At 38.1% G+C, this 16,977-nt stretch overlaps 1 protein-coding gene across 2 annotated transcripts in view; it reads right to left on the reverse strand.

The window, feature by feature from the left end:
- The window catches only part of TRIM23 (tripartite motif containing 23), a 27,339-nt gene extending 10,498 nt beyond the window's left edge, over window positions 1-16,841 (reverse strand). The window contains exons 1-9 of one of the 2 annotated variants that reach the window (XM_005492984.4): window positions 16,654-16,841; window positions 15,837-15,999; window positions 9,315-9,436; window positions 8,180-8,458; window positions 7,384-7,566; window positions 6,637-6,852; window positions 5,449-5,583; window positions 498-627; window positions 285-395 (exon numbers count right to left, since the gene is read on the reverse strand). In XM_005492984.4, coding sequence (XP_005493041.2) covers window positions 285-395; window positions 498-627; window positions 5,449-5,583; window positions 6,637-6,852; window positions 7,384-7,566; window positions 8,180-8,458; window positions 9,315-9,436; window positions 15,837-15,999; window positions 16,654-16,743 — 1,429 coding nt within the window. In that variant the 5' untranslated portion in view covers window positions 16,744-16,841. The remainder of the gene's footprint in view (window positions 1-284; window positions 396-497; window positions 628-5,448; window positions 5,584-6,636; window positions 6,853-7,383; window positions 7,567-8,179; window positions 8,459-9,314; window positions 9,437-15,836; window positions 16,000-16,653) is intronic. The other variant, XM_026796925.2, reaches the window with a different exon arrangement.
- Between the last annotated feature and the right edge of the window lie 136 nt (window positions 16,842-16,977).

Below are 16,977 nucleotides of genomic sequence, written 5' to 3' on the forward strand. Positions count from 1 at the left end.
GACGCTGTACCTTGTCTGTTGTCAGCTAGAACCAATTTAACAGAGGTTCTAATTTTGTTTGGCTCCATGAACTGTCTGATGGATTTATAGAGAATGTACCTTTATCATCCAGTAGACATCCTGACCAACTGGATTAAAATTTATTAGCTCATGAATCTAACAGCTGTACTTTGCATTAGATGAACAACTTTCTACTGTCATAAATTATTTCTATTAATAATCTGTCTGGCTTTGAAACACAAACTAGAAGACAAAATACATTTTAAGAGCTGTATCAGTATTACCTTGCGTATTGAGATAATAATGTTTCCACAAAGGCCTCAATTTGTGCTTTCCTCCTACATCCCATATAGTAAACTTTAAATTCTTGTATTCTACTGTTTCAACGTTAAAACCTGGAATAAAAATATATAAATTTTACAATCCTGCTCTGTATGAACATAAAACAACTAAAATTAGTAGATAAAAGTCATTACATTTAAGTCATAGCTACTAACCTATGGTTGGAATTGGCTGCATGAATTCATCTTGCTTTAACTTAAACAAAATAGTTGTTTTGCCAGCTCCATCTAATCCTAAAGTAACAACCCGAATTTCCATTTTTGGTCCAATATGTACCCTGTTGTCCTGGAAGAAACAGAATATTATGTATTAATAACAGCAAATTTTGGAAATTCAATCTAGAAAACCCTTCTTTTTAAAACATGTATTTTGTCACCATTTCTAAAGTGACTTAATGGATGGTCTCCAAAAGTACAATGCATAAGCACTCCCAGCAATAACAGAAATAAATAGAAACAAAAATATCCAATAATAGAAATAAAAATATCCAATAATGTCTGTAGTGAACCTGTAATTTTTACTTGATCTGAGTTACAACATATCTTTTAGAAAGCCAGTTTCGTGACAGTATGTCTGTATTTGATAAAATTTCAAATTCTTTCATGATTCTTGGCTGACACCATGGGAAGAATTTTTTTTTACGGCAATTAATTAGAGTTCACTGACCAGGAAACTCTTTTTTTCCCCCACTTCATTAATGCCTCTACCTAGACAACTACTTCCTTGCTGGAGGTTCCACAGCTTTACCTCTTCACCCTAAGCCTCTTCCAATCCTTTGCAACAACAACAACATTACTAGCACTAAGCAGTAATCTGAAGTAGTAGAGAAAAGCAAACAAAATCCCCCAGGTCTTGCTTGCAGACAAGAAATGAGAATCAACTTCCCTATTTGTAGTTTACACCAAGCTATTGCTGAGGAGATGAAGATGACACTGACAACATGATCAAATGGAAAAGCATAAATTCTAGAATAAACACATAGGCTGAGATTAGTATATATTTCTGAAACACATTTTGAAGTACTTAGAACTGCTATCTTGATGCAACACCAGGGTTTCAATCACCAGAACTATGTAGCAAAATCCAGACAGCACTGTGCCTGCTCCACACAGCCTCTTATTTCTTCTCACAGAAGAAACACTACTGAGTGCAAACATGCTACATCATCTCTTGGTAAAAGACCAACAGGTTGACAGTGTTGCAGGACATTTAAACATCTATATCACATGATGTGATATATCTAACTATTGATCTTTCCATATACACATAGATACACACAGAGGATCCATTATGTATCTGGATATATTGTTATCATGACAAGCAACTGTTTTCTCCCTTCTGTCATCAGAGAAGTAGCATACTTTCAGAATAATCAATGTAATTCAATGACCTCATGCTATCACAATCCTGGAAGAGAATAAAAATACCTTGAGAAACTGCTTCCTAAAAAAAAAATTAAATATAATTGTAAAATTGCCACAATGCAAAAGTCAGCAACATCATGATTATAAGTGTAAAAGCCAGATCAAAGGTTCATCTCATCAAATATGCTCTCTGAAACTAGGCAAAGATGGACCTGAAATAAGAAAATAAAAAATAAGAAATAAGGAAGGTACATAGTGATGATAACTGTCCTAAATAACTTCCCTGTGCTTAAGAGCTTGCAGCTCATGTGAATTTCCTAAGCCAACTGTAAGGTTTCTTCAACCAGCAGATCTTGATGCCTTATTCACCTATGAAATTGTCTGTTTGCTGCTTGAAACCTAAATGGGCCCAGATGGTCCTTATCATAGAACTCCACAGACTACCTTTTCAGTATGAAATAAATTAATTACTTTATGTGAATCTGTGAAATGAACTTGGATAAGCTCAGCAGGTTCAGTACTACTATTACAAAAGGCATATGCTCCACAACCAAAAGACTATTTGAGATTTGGAAAATGAAACATTGAGACTTAACTGCTTTTGAATAAATTTTTGTCCAATTTCTAGATATTTGGAGTCAGAGCTGAAATTCAGTGACAACACTGCAACACAACATGATTATCAGAATGGGTTATCTCATTCTGGAAAAGAAGAACTTGCAGGCAGATTTTTGACAAGGTGCAGAGAAAGAAAAAACAAGAAGAAGTATGCAGAAGGGTCTGAAGAGTCTAAAAATGCCATGTCTCCAGCACTCTTTTCACACTGAAACTTTAGTTCTGATTTTATCCAGAGTTTCTGGCAGTGGACCTCCCCAATTCTTCTCTGCACCTGAAAGGAAGAAGGAAAAGCAGCAGCTCTGGATAGAGCTGCTCAGCTCACAGGTTTCTTGCAGAAGGCAGTGCCCTGGCTATGGGCAGAGCTTGCTAACAGTGACCCAGTCCTCTCACAGCACCACCAGATGTACTGGTCACCTGACAGCTCCCATGGCTGGAGGGCAGAGGCAGTACCACTTAAATCATCAGGGAAATGAAGGAGATGAGTGAGGCTGTCAAATTTAGCCATCCTGCTGCAGTTTGCCTTCTCCAAGGTTTGGAATGAAAACAGGCTGTTCTCAGCATGTTTGTATTCTCTCAGAAGGAATCAAAATGTGATGGACGCCAAATTTCCACTTTTTGCACAAGTAGTTCTGTCACTTCAAAAAACATTGCAAGCAAAGTTGCTATGTAGAAAACTGTGTGTAGCATCTGCAATATGAGTCAGTAATAATGGACTATTCACGATCATAGCTAGAAACTGACATGAAAGAAGTCTCTCACTGTCAATTGTATCAGCACCTTTAACTAAAATGTTGCTTAAAAAATGACAAATAAACACGCTTTGTGTCTGTATTTCTGGCAGGTGCATAACTTGATGGCATACTTAAAAACAGGTAAGCTTAGACTCCTGTTTAAGCAAAACTTGTTTTATTAAATCTCAGTGCAGAAGAAAAATGCACAACTATGATCTCTTCACTTTTTTATCCTTGACCTCTTTCAAGAAATTTGATGAGACAAAAGCCCTCTGTACAGGTTTCCTTAATGGTTCCTTAAAGAGCTTTCTCTCTGAGAGAACACGTCCTTCTCAGATAGTCTTGATGTTGGTAAGGGTTAGTTGCCCAGAGTTAGTTTAACATCATAATGAGAATTTATCTGTCAGTCTCAGGCACTGCTTCCTTAATAGTTTTCTCTCTCTGCAGCATGCACATATGTGCAACATGCACATATGCATATTCATGATGACCACATGCATTTCTTACATATAAAGTTCTAAAGCCACTGCACTCATTTAACAGAAAACTATCTTTAAATAAGGATCACAATCCTGGGCAAGGAGAATTCTCCAAATCCTCCCTTCAGAGCTTTGTATCTGGCATTTCCCTAGCTGGTTTAGAAAGAGGAAATGGCACTATGACTGTTTTCTTGTGTCATCAGTGAAACAAAATATAGGTAAAATTTACTCATTTTCAAGAATGAAAAGGACTTCTCCCTCCCCTCCTCAAACCTCCACAACTTTCATTTGATATTAAATGTTCCTCTGATCTGGTACTGTCTGAAATGCTTTTTTACATTTTATAATGGATGCAGCCTTCAGTGCATGCCAGCTTGGGAGAGAGACCTTTCCAGTAATATAGTAACAGTTTTACAGTTTTTTGTCTGAAGATTTTATTTCTGCCTGATATCTGCTGCCAGGTCCAGATATGTACAACAAACCTCACTGCAAGTCACAATAGGGGCCATCAGCATAACAGTAATCTAAAAACACATTGTTAAGAAAGAGAACATTAAGCTTTATCAGATGTGAGGAAACAAAAAGTAAGAGGCTACAGGAATTACTTTCAACTTATTTTTTCATGGCTGCTGCCGTTTTTCTGAAAAATGACACTTGCTTTAGCACCTTTGAAGTTCAGAAATTAACCTTCAGAAGACAAAAATACAAATTGTTACAAGATAAAACGAAGTCTTCTGGGTCCCCCAAGCCTATTTTAGGCCTCCTTTAACACCTTAGCTAGCTCCTATCATTCTCTTTCCAAACGCTCAGAAATTAACAACCAAAATTTTCCAAGTCTGACAAAGTGCTCTGAAAGCCACAGCTTTCAAACATTCAAAATGCCCCTCTGACTCACAATTCTTCATCTGTGAATTGTGATTACTGCTTCATTCATGGAATAATGAGGGTTTGCAGAAGAGGTTTCCTTGGCCCTACGAACTTTGTTCTCTGCTAAATAGGAAAGAGACAGGCAGACGTGAAAATGCTGCATTAACATGGAAATTCAAATATACTGAGGTTACAAAATGAATGATTTTGAAGAAATTTAATTTCCTAAGTCTGCAAAAACTGACATAGAATCTCTATGGAAGCATTCATTTCTTACAGTAAATGTTTCAACAGCTACAGTTAAATTCTCATTTTTGTCTCAGCCACAATAGATCCTCTTCCTCTTTCACCCATTCAGATGCAAAAAAACCCCATACATCAAAGTACTTGTTCCTTGAGTTTCAAACTTACTTACTTTCCTATGAGGAAAACACTATAAATAATAAATACCATATAAATACACCAAATAGAAGTAACATTATCAAACTTTGAATAATTTAATCCCTTTTAATGAAAGTGGTAGTGAAATTATATTGAAGCAATAAAACCCAAAACTACTTAGAAGATTAATAATGTATTAGCTAAGCTGTGAGTGAATACGAAGCAACTGTAAAACAAATGACTGTTTAATAAACTGACAGAAATATATTTTTTTAATATTATAAACTGAACGTTATATTAGTAGTATTCAATTTAAAACAGGTGAGCAATCTCCAGGAAATAATCAAAAAAAGATGTTTCTAGAACTCCGAAATGCTATCCAACTTCTTTAAAAGAAAACAGCTCATGTTCAAACAAAGTTACTGATATGGTCAATGACAAAAGAACATTTCCCACCCTTGTTACAGCAGCACTTGGTTTGTTGCTCAAATACCAGATTGCATTCATCATGTGATAAGACAATGTGGCTCTAACTGATTCTGAATTGCCTCAACTTGTTGCAACAAATACAGCATAATAATGTACATCAATTATTCCTGCTTTATTTTACATTAGATTTGGGACTTCATAAAGTGGGTAAGTGTACTTCCATGAGATTAATAATACCTTTGTAAAAGTGACAGGTATGCTAGCATCCAGCTGTACATGATCTGCAAGTTCTGTAAACTGCTGCTGCTGTTTCTGTAATGTCTCTAGCAATCTTGTAATTTCCTGTTTGGCCAACACTACTCTGCAGTCGTCCTAAAGATACAAAGAAAACAAAAGCATGCCTTTCCTTTAGTAATTTACTTTAAAATACCCCAAATATAATAGAAACATCATTGCTAGAATGAAGGCTTTTTAAATAGAATTACACTACTTCAAGAAATTACAAGAAATACATTTACAAAAAATGTAATTTTGTAAATAATTTTTGTAAAAATTTATTTATTACATTTACAAGAAATAACATTAACAAAATAGATTTATTTAAAATTGCAACACAAATATATGAATATCTTAACAGTTTTCCTTAACACTAATAGATGTTAAGTTGTTCTGCAGGTTTATGAAAAAACTAACAAACTTTCTTTATGAGCCACCTAGGAGTAATACAAATTATAAGAAACAATAATATCAATGTAACATATAAAGAACATTTCTATTTTTCACATATCATATAAACAGATGGAACAGAGCAACTGTTTTGCAATATATGGCAACACACTTAATAGGAACATATTAGCATCCCCCCTCTCAGGATTCAGAGAGTTAAACCTGACTACACAACCAAACAAAAGCTCTAAACAAATCTGGAAAAAAGAAGTACAAATAACACATTCATGAAGTAGCTTCTCACATTCAGTTTACTATTTGCTACACACACTATTTACTTTCTCCTATCATTACAGTGAATTAATAAGGGACCAATGAAAAATTCACACACAGCCACTTTCTTCATTCATTTAAGATGTAGAATTACCAACGTCACAAGTGTAACTATAAAATCCTTCCAATACGTTCTGTAGGTTTTTTTTTTTTGCTTCAGTCTTGTCTTGCCTTCCCACTAACCTCACAAATATCAGAAAAATCATGCCACAGGGTTTCCAGTAACTGGAGGACTCTACGCTTTTGGACTGACTATGTTTGGCTAACACTCCCTTGTAATGAATACTTATATCTCATGTTAGACCATGACTGATTTAATCTTATAAGAAAATAATGCAGAATACTATACATCTCTTTTTTATAGTCTAAAATTAACTTGTACTTGCATGTGTTTTGCCATATGCTACAGCTCTCTTGCCAACCTACCTGTTGCAAAGTCTTTTCACAGTGAAGGCAAGCTGTTGAAACCTGTGACAGGAGAATGGTCATATCTTCTTGCTGTTGCCTAAGCCAAATCAACTTCTCTCTCACATGAGCATCAACAACGCTAAGAGCCATTTCTTCCTGACGACAAAGGGTTTCATGAAGATCAGAAAAATAGGCTCTGACACATGAGCGAGCATTCTCTGCAGTTCCTGGTACCTAGAGTGTTGCAGAAAGGAGATCCAACAGTTTAAGGACACCAGTTGATTCCAGGAGCAAACTTTAAATTTTATCCCAGATTCTAATTTATTTTCACATTTGCCTGGCCACATCACAATTCTTGTCCCAGTTAGGGCTGATAAGACTTCCTGAATAATACCAAAACACTTTTAGAAGTTACTCCTCTAATCACATAGCTCATTTGCCTGTATAAACACCTCACCAAAAATGACCAGGGAAAAAAGCCTCAATAGTATTATACCACCTGAGAACATACACAGTCTGTACACTAGGAGTCAAACAACTTTTTCCACTTGCCTCCACATTTCCATATAGCCTAAAAACATAGTAACACCAAGTTCCCATCTATCTGCTGATGTAAGCCTCAGTACTGACGTGCTAGATAGAAGACCCTAAAATCTTGCCCTTCAAAACCTACGCATAATTTCCAAAGAAAGTCTTTATCCAGTTATTACAGAAAAGCCAATAATCTGTGCATGTGGGGGAAATAAAAAATTTTTAAAAGCATACATGTTCAGTATGGGCCATTCCAACTCCATCTTCAACAATTTGTTCTCCTCCTTCTATATGCTGAACAATTCCAACTAATTTTCTGGAATAATCCGAGATTTCTTCTGTGAAAGTTCTGATACAGTGAGCCATGTCTAAAATGGATGCACGAATCTGGTTTGCTTCTGGTTCCAAGACAGAATGCTATTAATTAAAAGCAACATATCAAACATAAATCATAATTATCTTCCTTAATAATCTTTTGTATTTTAGTACATATTTAATACACATGTGCAAGTATATGGGCATATATTTTACACATACATATAGTATAGCCAAGTAAGAACTGAAAACCATCTTGCAATTTAAAAAAGCAGTCAGGACTTACAGATTATGCTGAAACTAGCTCATACATCTAGCAATTACAGAAGTAAACAAAAACTTGACTGTTTATCATAATTTATTATAAAAAAAGAAGAGCACCAGTGATACGGTGTGTATGTAGTGTCTGCATTATGAAAACAGCTTTCGAAATGATGGCCTAATGTCAATGCCATGAAAACTTCAGAAAAGCGGCAGATAAAGGGACTGTCCTTCTTCACATATACATATTCACATTAGTAACTCATTGAGTTCTTAGATTTTTTTTTCCCTTTATTTTACCATGGCAACTGTCTGACACAAAGGGGAAACTAAAGAATGGGATGAACACATCAAGAATCTATCCTCCTTTCTTGACAACCTTTTTTACTTTATTTGGATAAATAATTATGCAAGTTACCCCCTGGCATGACTAGAAATTAACTACTAGCAGTACCTTATGACCTTGATGCTTCCCATATTCTTTGCAGACACAACACATGAGAGGACTCGCCTGACAACCTTCTTCTAAACAAACAAACTCAATGGCATGCACTTGGTGTTGGGAGCACATCGTCTTCTCATGAGGCTTATCAGCTAGAGGTACACGCCTGTGCTTCGCCAGAGTCTTAGTAGAATGAGTAAGCTGGGAGCAGTCTGCACACAGGTGAGTGGCACAAACAGTGCAATACACAGATGCAACATGGGCTTCATCTTCATCGCAACGAATGATACTCTAACAACGAAAACCAAGCAAAACTCAAGTGGTTAACATTTAATCCCAAAAATGGAAGAAAAATTAGAAGACTTGTCAACAATACAGTCTTTGTTTAAAAGTTATACACTAATAAATGCTTGGACTACTTTGAAACTTGATTATAAATTTTCAATAACCTTTTTGAAAACGTAAGTTTAAAGTGTTCAGTAATTTTATAAGTCCAAGCTTCAGTGCAAATTGTAAAAGTTTGGAGGAAAAAATAAATCTGGCTCTGGGAACTTCCTCCAAAGCAGTTATTACAAACCAGAAAATTACTTACAGGAAAACAAAACACCAACAGTCAAATACGCACTTAGGAAAGTTATCTACATCTAGAAGGGTACTGCAAGATATGTGGCACACCAGCTGTTAATACTGAAATGATAAAAGCAGCTACTTTTGGTAATGAAGTACCACATGATATAATAAAATTACTATAAAAGGCAACTACTGACAACAGCTGAAGTCCTTAGGAAGAAATTCTGAGGAGTTTCAGAAAACTGTGCTTATATGACTAAAACTAATATATCAAAATAAGTAACCTTTTCTAAAAGCCCTAAAGGCATAAAAAGGGGGTGAAATAGTATGCATGTTTATTAATACCAGTTTATTTTCTTTAGTTTATTCTTGCTTTAGTCAAGTACAACTAGCGTTTAATTATGAACAATTAACTGAATCCTTAATACTAGATACTGGAAGAAAAGAACAGTATTACTGGTGAAATTTGGCAAAGAACTAATTTTCAATCTTTTTCCTATTTAGAGATAACTTCTAGAAAAATGAAACTTTTTTTTGTTTGTTTTGTTTTTTGGTTTTTTTTTTTTAAACTCAGTACCTCTCCAGATAGACCAATGCCTTCTTCAGCTGTCCCATACTGCCCAGCAGGTCCATTCTGCAACCGTTCCAAGAGTTCCAACAAAGCAAAGTTCTTTTTCAATCCCCAGACACCAGAATCTCCTATTTTTGATGAAGAGTAGACAAAGGAGAGGAGAGGAAGAAAAAGTTCAAGCATACATAATTTTGAGAAATTCCACAAACCACAGCTGAGTTTCGGACAAATATTAAGAGCATATCAACTACACTAGTATTAACCAAGTGAGATACAGCTATCAGTTTTTCTGCAAGCTCACTCCATCTTCATCCTTCCTTTGATCATTGAGCTATTTAATATTTATGCAGATCTTCCCTATCAAAAGATGCCAAGATTATTAAAAATTTAGAGAAACTTAGTAAAAATACTTGTAAAATAATCTGCAATAGCTAACAACTAAAGAATACAAGGAACAATCAAACACTGTGTATTATAAAAATTATTGTTTTCAGAGGTATAGTGAACATTTCTACCCTGCTAATGGAAGCCATGAAGAATTCCCTACTGGGAAGCCTTATTCCCAGTATCACAACACCAATTGCAGATCTCATGCCAGCAAAATCTAAGTAAGAGTTAAAACAATATGCAGAAACAAAACCCAAGGTGCTACACTATTTGATAAAATGGAAGATCACTTATACTCCCTAGAGCAAAGCAGAAACCCATGTCTACTCCTGCATGATCCTTATTTCGTAGAAGTTAACATGAAGCAATGAGATGAGAAGAAAATCAGAACAGCATCCCAATAACTGCTGCTAAATGGTAACCATATTGGCCACATCGCATATGAGAATCCTAGCAGCTGCTTCTTCAAGGATTTGCCATCCCTTGACTCTTTTCTAGTGCAACTGTCATAAATTTAATGACATTTTCTCTATTGCAAGGAAAAGGTGGCTCATGAGATCAAGCATCATCTTTGAGCACTGGATCATTACTTTTTAACCATAACAAAACCACAAAATTGTGACGTTGGGAGGGTCCTCTTCATCACCTTGCCTAGGTCACCTAGAGCTGGGTGCCCAGCACCACACCCAGGCATCTTCTGAAAAAGGAGGGAGATGCTATCACCTCTCTGGGCAACATGCAGAAGAGCCTGGTTCCTCTTACAGTCAAAACTGTTTCCTTATATGCAGACAAAACTTCTGCGTTTCAGTTTGTGCACATGACACATCAGCTATCTACAGGAACTCAAGGAAACAGTACTCCCATGTGTTTTCCCAGAGAGCCCAGACTACTTGAATTGTCCAGTTGTTTCATGTTGTTTCCTAACCCCTAAAATTGTTTCATGTTGTTTCCTGACTCTTAAAGTATGCTGCCCAGTGGCAGTCTTGTATGTGCCCTTCATCCTTCTGGAATGCAGAGTCATCTCACTGATCTTTTACAGACATGAAGTTTTATTTCTTCAATATGGGCATTTATCAAACACTCCACAGACTCTGATTTATCATTAGAATGGGTGCAGTTCTAAATGACCAGACAGACAACAACTATACAGTTATGAGAAATACCCAGCTGGTAACCACACTGCTTTATGTAGCTTCAACTTCAACTTCATGAAACCTTTTTTCCCTAGTTCATCTTCCTCACAGACTATAGACTGTAATACTCTGTTCCAAATTTGGTCACTGAGAATTTATGTGCCTCACAGATGAAAGGCAATAAATGGATTATACTGTTTTCCTATAGCAATAAATGGGAGCATTTTTAACTATTTTATGCTCCAACACTCTCAATGGGTATAAACAACACTGATAACCTTTTTTTAAAAAATATTTTTACCAGTAAAGACCATGCATTTGCTGCTTGCAGAAATGGGCCTATGGAAGCACTAGTCAGTAACTAGTGCTATCTAACTGAAGTTAGATATAAAGCCAGATGCTTTAAAAAGTCTGTGCTTTTAAAGTCAGGGACCTCTGCATTTATCAGTTCCATGGTGGAAGCCTTCCCTGCTCCAGAGAGGCACTACATTGCCAACATCCAATCTAAGATCAGTGCACTCCACAAAATAAGCTGAAAACAAACAAACAAAATATTTTAACTTTTATTTATCACAGATCTTGAAGGAGTTTACAGAAGGTATGTTCTGTCCCTCCAAAATTACACTAAGCACTAGCAAAGTCATCTGCTTTAATATATTCTGACCTCAGAGCTTAGTAATTTTTTAGGTTGAGCACTCATAGTAAGATCGAGTCACCTCTTATTACCAGCTGAAGAAATACAGAGCACTATATATATACTTTTAGAATTTAATTTACATCAAAACAGTTTCTAAACAGTCTGGATTTGCTAAACAGGTATCTAGACAGACTAACTCTCAGAAAACAAAGCACTGGAAAGTAGCTATGTGGTTCCCTTCTAGGGTGTTTAGCACTTTCCCACAGCAAACTAACTGTGCACAACCTTCAGTTTCTACAGCACACAAAATAGTCACATTAACAACACAGCAATATAATGGCTAATACTAACACGCACCTTCTATTTTCAGATTAGCCACTAATCCAGATAGCCATTAATAGCCCAGTATAAATGGATGTACATGTACCAAAAGGATAAACCTACTTAAGTAGGTTTAAGTAAGAGATTACAGTTCCTAGCCTTTAAGCAAACATTGTCTTAGCCTTCAGGCAAACACTGGGTAAGGCTGCAAGAGGAACAAGCTACTCAGTCATTACAGAGTTCCTTACAAAAAGTCTTTTCTTTCACAGGTTTTACTGTTTATTACAAAAACCCTAGAAACTGAGAAGTACTCTTCTCAGTTTACAACACTGTAATTGATTTAATCATATTAGTTCTGTTCCATGTCTAGCAGCGAAGAGAAAGTCAAAACAAAACTAATTTACTGAATTGTTACCAATTAGATCAGAAAAGATAAGTGAGTAGCTATTATGTAGTTGTTTTTTTGGCCATAATTCTAAGATGTCATGAGAAACAAAGATACATGGCTCTTACATTCTTTCTATTATCATCTTCTACTATCATGGGATTTGATAATACAAGTACAAGCAATTGTATAACATGTCCATCTTAGCACAGCTAAAAAACAAGTGAAGCTTACATGCTAACTTTTAATTTACTGAAACAGAATTTATAACCAGCTAGCATCCTATAAAACACAGAACCATGGAATAATCTTGAGTTGGAAGAGACCCACAAGGATCACCGAGTCCAACTCCTGGCCCTGCACAGGCCATTCCCAATGACCACACTGTTTGCCTGAGAGCATCCTCCGAACACTTCCTGAATCCTGGCAGACTTGGTGCTGTGACCACTTCACTGGACAGCCTGTTCCAGTGCCCAGCCACTATCTGGGTGAGGAACCTTTTTCTAATATTTAACCTAAACCCCCCTGACACAGCTTGAGGCCATTCCCTCGGTCCTGTCACTGCTCACCACACAGCAGAGATCAGTGCCTGCCCCTCCTCTTCCCCTCAGGAGAAAGTTGTGACTGCAATGGTGTCTCCCCTCAGTCTCCTCCAGGCTGAACAGACCAAGTGTCCTCAGCCACTCCTCATCCTGCTTCCCCTCAGTGCCCTTCACCCCTCCATGCCCTCGCTGGACACTCTCCAGTGCTGTCCTTCTCACACTGCAGCACCCAAAGTGCCCCCAGCGCTGCAGGTGAGGCTGCCCCGGTGCAGAGCAGAGCAGAGCAGGACAATCCCTCCCTTGCCCGGCTGCTGATGCTGTCCCTGATGCCCCACAGGACACGGGTGGCCCTCCTGGCTGCCAGGGCAATGCTGGCTCATATTCAGCTTGCCATCAGCTTGCCCAGGGCCCTTTCCATGGCACTGCTCTCCAGTCTCTCATTCCCCATCTGTCGGTACATCCAGGGTTGCTCCATCCCAGGTGAAGAATCTGACACTTTCTCTTGTTGAATTTGCTATGGTTGATGATTGCCCAGCCCTCTAATTTTCAAGGTCTCTCTGCAGGGCCTCCCTGCCCTTGAGAGAGTCAACAGCTCCTCTCAAGTCTTTTGTCATCTGCAAACTGGCTTTGTATCCCCCCAGTCCTGCCCCCAATCATTTCAGAAGATGCTGAAGAGCACAGAGCCTAAGGTGGAGCCCCGTGGAACCCATCTAGTGACAGGTCACCACTCTGATGTCACCCCATTCACTGCAACCCCTTGTACCTGACCCATGAACCAGCTACTCTCCCATCACACGATGTGCTTGCTTATCCAGCTGTGTGCTGGACACCTTGTCCAGCAGGACACTGGGAGAGACAGTACCAAAACTTCACTGAAATACAAAAAGACCACAACTGGCTTCCCCTGGTCTACTAGGTGGATTACCTTGTCACAAGCATGCCTTCTCATAAAAAAGTCATGTCTCATTTTGCTGTTATCTATCATGAAGTTTATATATTTGCACAAATGGGACTTTCCTCCTTTTTGCTTTAAATCTACCTATAAAATTTTTAGGTACCTGACCTACACATTCTCAACACAATTGACCAAGTGTTTATTTCATATTTGAAATCATTAAACAATGAGTTCTGTATATACATCTATTTACTCTCTTGGACTTCACCTCAAATTGTGCTTTGATCACAAATGTGAGAGTCTAGTGATCTCATCCTTGTGCCTACAAAGAATGTTTGTGTCCATTAGAAAAATTATTACACATTCTGTCATCTCAAAAGAAGAAGAAAACATGAATAGCAGGAAATGTGTCAGCCAGGAATGAGAAAGTGACAGACCAAAGACATTAAGACTGACTCCAGCTAACAATACAAACGTCAATTTCAGAAGCATGAAGCTTGACTGCAAAAGTATTATAAATAATGAAAGGGATAAAGGAACAACTTTTGTCTAAATGTTTAAATGTATTTTCTTGCACAGCATTTTTAAGCTTCAGCTTGGCACTCAAACGCTAGCAAAGGCATGTGTAAATCTAAGCAAGACCAATCAGATGGATTACATGAAGGATGCCATCACCTGCATATCTCTGTGAACAAGTTTTAATGATAGAAAATAATTTCAGCTCTGCAGTAATGGTAGATAGAGAGAATCTCCAAAGTGCATTTTTCCTAAAAATATTCTAGTCTGTATATTAATTTTAAAAAACCCAGAACCCAACAGAAACAAACAAACAAACAAAAAACCCCAACAAACAAAAAAACCCACCAGCCAAAAATAACCAGTGAAAGACACGACGCGAGAAAACAATTTGCAAGAAATTATTTGCCTTTTCTCCCAGATCAACATACTTTAAGGAAAATCTTTGAGAGGAGCCTCTTTTTCTACAGACACTATTTACTGGATTTTCCCTCATATAAACTATCTGAATCAACACTCTCCAGCATGTACGATTTCAAAAGTTTGAAAACTATTCCACTGCACCTTTTTGGTTGAGAAAAATGTTAATCCACTTGAAGACAACAGTTCACATACCTTCAGCATGTACATACTCATTCAAAATTTTCCATTAGAAGATTAAATCACAGGGAACTTCATTAAAGAATTCTTTAAAAACCCAACAAAAATCAATGTTTTATCTATTCTGCAATGCAGACATGCTTGGAGATTTAATAACACAGCATTTCATAAAAAACTCATGGCAATCATTCATGATTCTCACACTACCATTTCCCTCACCCAAAAAAAAGCCCCCTCCTTCATACAAGACTGATTATTTCTTTTCCTGATTTCTACCTTCACAAAAACATCCTGCAGAGTGCCTTAATATTCCTATCAGATTCTTGTACTTCACAGTCAAGTGAATTTGATACTTAAACAATTCTTTCATGGTTTAAGTGATCAGAGATATCCTTTCCTAAAGATTCTCCTTTCAATAGGCTCCTTTTTCCTCCAGTGTTATTCAAAACTGCCGGAGCCAGTTCTATTAACAAGTTCTTTTTGTTACAGCTTCCTCTGATAACTTGTCTTCTCTATAACCCCCTATGGACTAGGTAATTATTATTCTGAAGAAATTATATGCACGTGTCATCTTTTGCCTAAAATAAACTTTCACTCTAAGAAAAAAAATCTTTATCTTATCCTTTCAAATACCATGTGCAGACATTGTTAGAGTAGGGGAATTCCAGTTGATAGCCTGCCACTACCAATAATGCACGTATAGAAGCCATTAACATTGTAAAAACCAGGTGTGTTATCACTGATCCTTCCCTCTAGATCACTTCATCATGAATTCAGGGAAATGTTAGACAAAAATTTACCTATTCAATTACATGAGTTTAGTGTTTAGGACAATAGGAAACTAATACTCATACTTAAGGAACCCTTACACAGAACCATTAAACAGAGTAGTCCCTTTGTAAATATAGGTGTACAAGAAGATGCCCAGGTATGAAGCATGCAAGCCCAGGTTCAAGAACATAAAGGCAACATCTTTTCTTTCTTTTCCTTACTACACATTCATTACTTGGAAATACCATCACTAAGTGGAGCACTAAGAATCTATGACAAGCACTATCTTCTAGATATCCATGACTGCAAGTTTCAACAATGTCAAACTTCTATTTTCTTACCTAGTTCAGTAACTTGTCGATCAAAAGGACAACGAACTGCTCTGCCATGAAGGGGAAGCCGGGTAAGACAGTCATGGCAGACAGTATGGCCACACAAAAGCAGCCGGGGAACTTTGTCCCCTTGCAGAGAAAATACATCTTCACAGACCCCACACTCAAGAACCTGTAAGTTAAAAAAGACCATTTTTGGTTTTAAGCTAATTAAAATGCAGAACTTCACACAGAAAGCTATACAACAATTTATGTTACAGATGTTCATGCAATCACAGTAGATAAGCTGAGTCAGTAATTTTGCTTTCTATGCACACATATAACGATCATACTACCGACCTTTAAAAAGTAAATAAATAATTAGACACAAACAGAACATTGTAACTCGTCAGCATCCTGCCTGACCACCACTAGTTCCTACCAGCTTCATTTAATACACTGCCACAAGACAAGCCTACTGGTCAAGAGGCACAACCAGAAGAAACATCTTCGCAGGAAAAGGAAACAGCCAGCAAGACCCTGCCAGAGCAGAGTGTTGGCCGGTGGAGTTTTCCCTGGCTGCTAATGCTCATAAAGAGGTCAGTCACACCAAGTAAGCCAACTTGCAAGCTATAAACGCAGCACTGAGCTAGTGCGAGAAAACAGTTACGGGCCGGAACATCTCAAGCTATAACAAAAAGCACAACTGATGACCATAAAGAAAGAAAAAAAACCACCAAAACTAGTCCATAAGCCCGGCACCCCAGGTACCACAGGCCTCCCGCCTCGTGTCCTGGGCGGGCACAGTCCGCACCGCCACAGGAGCTGGGCCGAGCCGCCGCCTCACCTTCACTGCGGCGCCCGCCGGGCCGCGACCGCCACCGCCAGGCCCGCGGCCACCCTCCGCCCCGGCCTTGTTTACAGCCAGGGCCGCCATCTCGGGGAGGGCGGGGCGGAGCGGAGCGGCCCCGCAGGAAGGAGCGGGGAGCTGCCGACACCTCAGGCACCACCCCGGCGGGCGCAGGCGCCGCCCTGCAGAACTGCAAAACTAGTGAGATGTAAAAACTACGACTCCCAGCGTGCCCCACAGGAGCACCGGCAGGCGGAGGAGGCAGCCGTGCTGCACCCGGACCGCCCAGGGAACCCTGGGGGCTGTAGTTTCTTCCGCCGC

This window comes from Zonotrichia albicollis, chromosome Z (assembly GCF_047830755.1).
Source record: "Zonotrichia albicollis isolate bZonAlb1 chromosome Z, bZonAlb1.hap1, whole genome shotgun sequence".
Lineage (NCBI taxonomy): Eukaryota > Metazoa > Chordata > Aves > Passeriformes > Passerellidae > Zonotrichia > Zonotrichia albicollis.